Source organism: Barbus barbus, assembly GCF_936440315.1.
Source record: "Barbus barbus genome assembly, chromosome: 9".
In the NCBI taxonomy this organism is placed as follows: domain Eukaryota; kingdom Metazoa; phylum Chordata; class Actinopteri; order Cypriniformes; family Cyprinidae; genus Barbus; species Barbus barbus.
The window spans coordinates 32,598,239-32,605,942 of NC_136737.1; the positions used below are offsets into that span (position 1 = coordinate 32,598,239).

Consider the following 7,704-nt stretch of genomic DNA (forward strand, 5'->3'; position numbering starts at 1 on the left):
GAGGCTGATAGAAGCACAAAACGCCGTAGACGAAGTCTTCTGGTAAATGCCGTTTATAAATGCTCTCAGTATGATACAATGTTTACACAGTATATGTTTACACAGTGTTTTAAATCATGGCGGGTGAGGGCGTTTTCGTACGCGTTTAGCCAATCAGCGTACATTTACGTCACGGATAGTTCCTAGAACTGTTTTAAACCTTACTCTGAAGTAGGAGCTAATTTAGTTCCTGGAACTAAAACCGTTCCTAGTTCCCGCGGTGCGAACACGCCAAAAAGTGGGTAGTTCCACAATTACTTTGGGTACTATGAAAAGGTTCATGCGGTGCGAAAGGCCCTAATGATTTTGAGCTATAATGCAGAAATCATTCATAATTTCTTCACTCTCATGTCGTTCAAACCTTCTGTAGAACACAAAAGAAGATCGTTTGTAGAATGTTATCAAACCACTTTGGTTACCCTTGATTTCTACTGTATTCCACTGTTTGTATACTGGACAGAAATGTATTGAAATTTGGAATGACATGAGGGTGAGTAAATTATGACCATTTTCACTTTTGGGTGAACTGTCCCTTTAAGAACTTTAGCATTTCTAAATTATTAACTCCTAATTTATATAAGACACTATTTATCTTTAAACGGGTCATATGATGCTGCTAAAAAGAACAATATTTTGTGTATTTGGTGTAATGCAATGTGTTTATGTGGTTTAAAGTTAAAAAACACATTATTTTCCACATACTCTACATCGGGGGTTTTCAACGTTTTTCAGGGTAAGGACCCCTTAGGCGACAGAGACGTGGAGCAGGGACCCCCAACACAAAATGTGTCAAGCAGAGCTACATATAAAGCATACAGCCTTCGATAGTAATAGAAACTTATCATATTATGATTAAGAATAAATGATAATGTTCTACTATATTATGTTAAGACAGTAGATCAGAATTACGCACATTAATATTGTTGCACATGCATCACTGCCTGTATATTACATTTTATTGTTAAAATTGAGATTATGCATAAAAACAACATGTTTAGATAAAAGTTAGACAGGCATTTACTTAATTAAAAATTCACATTTGAATTTTAGGCCGACTGTCAAATGGACAAATAAATATTTACTTAAACTTTAGCTTCAAGCTTACAAAATCTCAATATTTTATTTTTTTACTGTGGGATGGAGCAGCAGCTCCATGACAAGAGTGAGACGTTTAAGATTATTTACAAGGCATTACTTTTACAAATAATTGGAATGGAATTTTAAAACAGTACATTGATATGAATATTTTTTAGCAATATTTATTAGTTATATATATATATATATTAGTTTTGTCCCGTGCTAGTATCACTATGTCTATTCCAGCTTCAGAGTGAATCACGCATTTAGATGTCACTTCCAAAACTCTGCAGCGTGTAATTGGCCGTCGGTCCTCTTAGCAGCATGAAAAACAATACTTTTATTCAACGGATTAGAGCTAGGCCTATATATAGCCTCAAGAGTGTGAAAGGCCGATCACTTTACAATCAATAAAATCTGTCACTCATCTGAGTTCGGGATCTCACAATGGAACGCCAGTTACTCTGTTTTCCCATTTATTGACTGACAAGTCTCCTGTCCCATATTGGGAGAAATCAGAAGTACAGAGGCGTTGTGTGCACTGTGTGAATATGATATTACTGTAGTTCTAGACTAAATGTGAATGCATTAATTCATCTCACTCGCAAAAAAACAGATTTAGTATTCCTCAAAATGAATTAAAACTGTGAAATGAAAACTCAGAATATGACTCAAACCTGCAACAATTAAATACGTTAAATAACACAAATGTATCTAATCCCTTTTTATTAACCAATGTCTTTGATGATCCAGTTCAATCATACTAATAAGCAAAAATGACTTTAGATAAACTAACAATTGTGCTTCATTGTTTTTTTTATTATTGCTGAAGCTTCTTCTCCTGCGTTCTACTGTACAGACGTGAATTTACTCTTCCTTCAGCCTGAGGTTTATTCATGACACTTTTTGGTGTGAAAGGGCTTTTACATTTGCTATAAATAGAACTTATATTAAAAACAATCAAGCCCTGCTCATATTTAAAAAGTAATGCGAAAGTAGGGCAAAAGTAACGTAACGCATTACTTTCCATAAAAAGTAACTAACCTAATTAGTTACTTTTTAGGGAGTAACGCAATATTGTAATGCATTACTTTTAAAAGTACCTTTCCCCAACACTGCTGATGAGTGTTTGCTAAATCGCCAATAGGCTAATATGTGACCCGTGCTGCAAAATGAGTCGGAATGAGCACATTTTCTAAAATTACTGAGCTACAGCCGATAGAGGCAGCAGCTGATTTTGAGAAAAATTTAGTTGAAGTTTTCTGAAGATTTCAAAGCAAAATCACCAAGAAACGTTGCATATTGTCCTCCAATTCTTTTCTTAATAATAATTACTATATTATTAATCCCAATATAGCTTCTTTTTTTTTTTTTACTTTATCTTTGTTATTAAAAGTAATAACAAAGATGCAAATAAACAGTAGTTTAATCAAGAATGGCGAGTGATTCCGTCTTTTCTTTTAATGTTTGATTAACTTTGAAACAGATCTATATTAAGACCTACTGTAATGCATGGATCTAATAATGTAACATCAGATTTCTGACCAACCATTAACTAAACATTTATGTAAAACATAATAGATTATGTTGTGTGAATCTCATGAATCATATATTTTGCAATAATGTAGCCTACTTTATCGGAGATGGAGCGCTCTAGGAGGCACGTCTTATGCGCGCGCTTTGCAAATGTTAGTCAGCACGTTTGTTTTCATCAGCATGGGTTGAATATCATACTTCACTGGTTTGGACTCATGTCATTGAGAATTCGATATGAATATTAACAAAGCTGGAATGCTCTGCTTTGTAATAGACAACAACAAAGAACAAGCACTACTCTACACTGCTCAAAACTCGCGTTTGAATCATCAGTGGCAGAAACATACTTACAGGCTGAGTCAGAAGCGCCAGACTGTCCTTGTAAAGTTGGAATTGCCCCACTTTATAGAAACAGTCTTTGAGCAAGCCAGCATTGTAGGCTGCTCTCCCAGGTTCAGGAAACAGTCCTCCATTAAATGCGCTGCACACACTCTAATATTTGGGTTGAACTGTTCTGGAACAGTGTTGTAAATACCACTTAACCACTGATTTCTAGTTGTGTCCTCTTTTTGAAGACCAAACAAAGTAGTTTCAGTTTCACAACGAAACACAGCGTCTCCAGGACATGGTGCCGGCGGCAACAACAATACTACAGACAGGATAATACTTCCACCTTCTTTCTTTGTGTAAACATTTGGGCGGTGTTATGAAAATCTCCTCACATCGTGACGTAGACATGCGGGGGCATGTTTGAATGAGGCGTTTTAGTGGGCCGTGGCAGAGTCTTAACTTTTATAAAGATCTCTTTGGGTTTTGAGACTTTAGTCTTTGCAACTTCAGGGATCTTATCTATGCACAAACAGCTTGTAACACTCCAAAGAGAAAGCAAAACTTGAAATCACATCATATGACCCCTTTAATCAGGCTCTAATTTAATTATGTGAATATTTTACTTCAATTCAAATTAATTAGAACTAAGTATTTAAAGACAAAGAAGCTATTCTGTTAAAATGATCGTTTGCCCTAATGAAATTTAATGTAGTTCATAAAATCCAGAGTTTAGTATTAGTATTAGTATTAGTATTAGTATTAGTGGTCACAACAAGTAAAACCATGGTCCTCATTACCATATGGTTTTTAAAATAAATAATAATAACAAACTATGGAATTTGTTAAAAAAATTATTAAAACAATTAAAATAAACATGTAGAAACTACAAAAACAACTTCGCCAATATTTAAAATAAGCAATAACAGTAGGCTAACATTTATAATAAATACATTCAGCCAAAACACAAGAGGCTATTTGCACAGTGTTAAATGAGTATGGTGTTGATGGCCCTGCATATATCAAAAGAATAAAAACAGATCTGTGTTGTGTGTATCTAACCTGCTGCAGGCTGTAGGACGCCAAGCGCTCAACCTCAGGGGGAAGTGTGTGTGTCTCTGTGAATCCCTCGGTCTCCATCTCCTTCATCAGCTGCAGATATGCTTCCACAGCGTCTTCAGATGTCACGCAGAACACAAGCTTGTCCTGAACCACTGCGGTCTATAGCGAGAGAGAGAGAGAGAGAGTCCATCACCGTCACCACAAGACAAATCCAGCAGCTCCGTCACCATCTATGATAACAACATTCAGGATGAGCAAACCTCAGCTTCACGCAAGACTGAACACAACACACGATACTGCTGGCCTGCTCGGCCTTTGGCACTCTGCAGCTCCAGAACAGACAGAGTCTTGGGTTTGACCTGAAACACAAAAACACTTGAAAACACTTTCAAACTGGACGCTACTAGAATGTGTTAAATGGGTCATCATACATTTGTCACTAATTATTAGTGACCCTGGAGCACAAAACCAGTCATAAGAATCTTTTATTATTATTGAGATTATACAGCATCTGAACGCTGAATAAATCATCTTTCCACTGATGTATGGTTTGTTATGATCGGACAATATTTGTCTGAGATACAACTATTTGAAAATCTGGAATCTGAGGGAGCAAAAAAATCTAAATATTGAGAAAATCTCCTTTAAAGTTGTTCAAATGAAGTTCTTAGCAATGCATATTACTAATCAAAAATGAAGTTTTGATATATTTACTGTAGGAAATTTATCTTCATGGAACATGATATTTACTTAAAATCCTAATGATTTTTGTCATAAAAGAAAAATGTATAATTTTGATCCATACAATGTATTGTTGGCTATTGCTGCAAATATACCTGTGTTACTCATGACTGCTTTTGTGCTCCGGGGACACATTTTATTTTACCCTGATGTCCAGTAATAATGTTAATGTGATTGATACATGAAGTCTCTCACCCTCTCAAAAACTGAATACTTGGCCACTTGAAAATATGAAGGAAAATCAGGCAGGTCATGGTCGCCTTCTTTGTAAACTCTGTGTTGAGAGAAGGAACAGACATAGTCAGGTAAACCACGAGCACATCTAAACAGCACTGAACTGACAGTGACAAAAAAACTAGAGAGCACCTGAACCTGCCAGGACGGGGCCCACCCTTCTCAGGAATCTCAGCTTCAGTCTTTGGGACTTCAGGATGACCTTTGAACTTCTCTTTTCCTAGTATGTGTGTGGACACTTTTACCTCTTTGTGGTGAAAAACAACATTATGTCAACAGTGCCACTAAAACACATGGTTTAATCTCACTTAACACTCTCATAACCCAAATTTCTCAACAAAACTGCACTGCAACACAATCACAAGCATACACACATACAGAAAAACACATAAACCTGTTCTGCACTCCACCTCCTTTCACATCCGATGCAAGTAAACCTTCTGTTCTAACAAAGAAAGTTTGAGAATTCCTTAAATGAGGTACAAGAAACTCCTACCTGAAGGAGGGAGGAATTCAGAGGTCAAACTATGCTCCGTCAAAGGCAGGAGATGCCCTTGGTCCAGACAGCTCCACACATACTGCGTCCCGACCACTGGGATCTGCATCTTCTGGATGCTGCGCTGCCGGTTACTGCTCAGATCATTCACACTGCTAGTGACCACAAAAGAGCACTGGAGGAGATCAACACAGGTCAGAGGATACACTGCAGCGCTGTACTGACTCACTGAACACTTTTTACTTACTTAAGCATTATAAAGCATTAAGTGCAGTTGCTATCTTGTTGTAAGAACTAACATAAAATTATCCTATCGTTAGTTAATTAGCATTTTATTTTAACCACAAAAAATGTGGACGTGATTAGAAAATATTAAATAGTCTAGAAAATACAAATTGTCACTTGTACTCCTAGGAAATGAAAAAAAAAACCTCCACTAAAATACAGAGGGAGATACAATCTCCAAATCAGCCTTCGTGCAAAAAACAAAACAAAACAATATTACACATGGTTTCTTTATTTCTTTCCACAGTATGGCACTAATCTGCCTCTAGTCATTGGATTATCAATGTCGCTGCGTTATTATTAATTACTTAAAAGTTAACAGTATCAGAGGTTTCAACAAACCAAATGTCTGTAAATTGTGTAAATGTCGTTTGAAAGCCAACTCTTTATCTACAAATAAACAAACTCTCAGTGTAGCAGCTCCTGATAAAAACAGCATACGCTGGTTAGGTATGTTTCGAAGCATGGCTGCTGGTTTGAGCTGGTCCTGAGCAGAAGATAGTTACTTAGGACCAGCTTAACCCAGCTAACAATTAGAAGTTCTAAGGACGTTTTAAGAGCATATTTTTGGTTATGGGAACGTTCTATATATCCAGGTTTCTTAATGTTAGTGGAACGTTTTTTTTTAACTTCATTTTGATTAATTAATCAGCATTCTAGGAACATTGATTTGTAATTCTCCAAGAACATACAACTGTCCAGTTTCCTTATGTTCCAGAAAACAGTTCCAGAAACAATGTATAAGTAACATTGTGGTCAACCTCTGGAGAACGTTCCCTGTTAGCTGAGAAGGATGTTCAAGAATGTTTTCTCACATTATTATGAGAACATTTAAAAACCTTCTACAAACAACATGTAAATAACATTCTTGACTAACCATTTGAGAACATTATTAAAGACCAGATAACTTTGAACACACATTCTATTAACATTACTGGAGGAATGTTTGTTTATAACTTTGAGAGAACCTTGAGAGAACGTTAGCCAAAGTTCTGAGAATGTTCCCTGTTACCTGGAACCCAGCTCAGGACCAGCTTAAACCAGCAGCCATGCTTCAAAACATATCTAACCAGGTTTATCAACAGGGTTTTGGAAACACACACACAAAGAAGACAGTGGGTAAGAGTGAAACATGAACAGAACCTCTTTGTTGATGACATATGAGATGTTTCCGCCATTCTCCAGAAGAGCTACTCTCAGTTTCTTCTTCTGTTTAAAAGGCAGGTTCTTCACATCTAACACCACAGTACAGTTTTCAAACACTGTCATGATGCCAGCGTGTCTGAACATTTGGAGAAACGCAAAAGAACAAAGATGAATCCTACAGTAAATATATCAATATATATATATGCTTCTTATTGGCGTATCAACATGTTAGAGTAAACACACTGACTATTCATTAAATTCATCAGACTTTATGCACAATACTTCTATACATCTTGTATTTCTCAAGTTGCAATGTTTCTCTTGATAGAAAGTAGTTTAGCGAGTGTCAGGTCATTAGCAGACGGATCTTACCGCGTGTAGGTTTTGAGGAAATAAAGGAGTTATGTAAAGTGCTTCCTGATTTATACTTACAGTAAAAACACGCCTCCATTCCTCCCTGAGATCACAACATTAGACGGGCTCCGTCTAGAGGAGGAAACGCTCCTTACACAAATTACCACGAAATACCCCAGATTAGTGCAGAGAAACAAAACATCCTAGTGGTCCAGTTCAGTAATGAGTTATTCATTAATATGGGTGACCAGACGAAGTCTGATGCCATTTTCATATTGTGAGAAAAAAATAAAAATAAATCCTTAGAGGCTCTTTTGATATCATTTTTCTGACTGATAAAACAGACCGAGAATGTGTGTATATCTAAATGGACATATAACTAATTTTTTGCTGAGATTTAAAGTAGG

At 36.4% G+C, this 7,704-nt stretch overlaps 1 protein-coding gene across 3 annotated transcripts in view; it reads right to left on the reverse strand.

The window, feature by feature from the left end:
• Window positions 1–7,330, reverse strand: part of LOC306875126 (protein mono-ADP-ribosyltransferase PARP4-like) — a 43,990-nt gene extending 36,660 nt beyond the window's left edge. For all 3 annotated transcript variants that reach the window (XM_079425539.1, XM_079425537.1, XM_079425538.1), the window contains exons 1-7: window positions 7,316–7,330; window positions 6,941–7,079; window positions 5,513–5,687; window positions 5,149–5,263; window positions 4,978–5,056; window positions 4,302–4,400; window positions 4,042–4,200 (exon numbers count right to left, since the gene is read on the reverse strand). In XM_079425539.1, coding sequence (XP_079281665.1) covers window positions 4,042–4,200; window positions 4,302–4,400; window positions 4,978–5,056; window positions 5,149–5,263; window positions 5,513–5,687; window positions 6,941–7,066 — 753 coding nt within the window. In that variant the 5' untranslated portion in view covers window positions 7,067–7,079; window positions 7,316–7,330. The remainder of the gene's footprint in view (window positions 1–4,041; window positions 4,201–4,301; window positions 4,401–4,977; window positions 5,057–5,148; window positions 5,264–5,512; window positions 5,688–6,940; window positions 7,080–7,315) is intronic.
• Window positions 7,331–7,704: the final 374 nt, after the last annotated feature.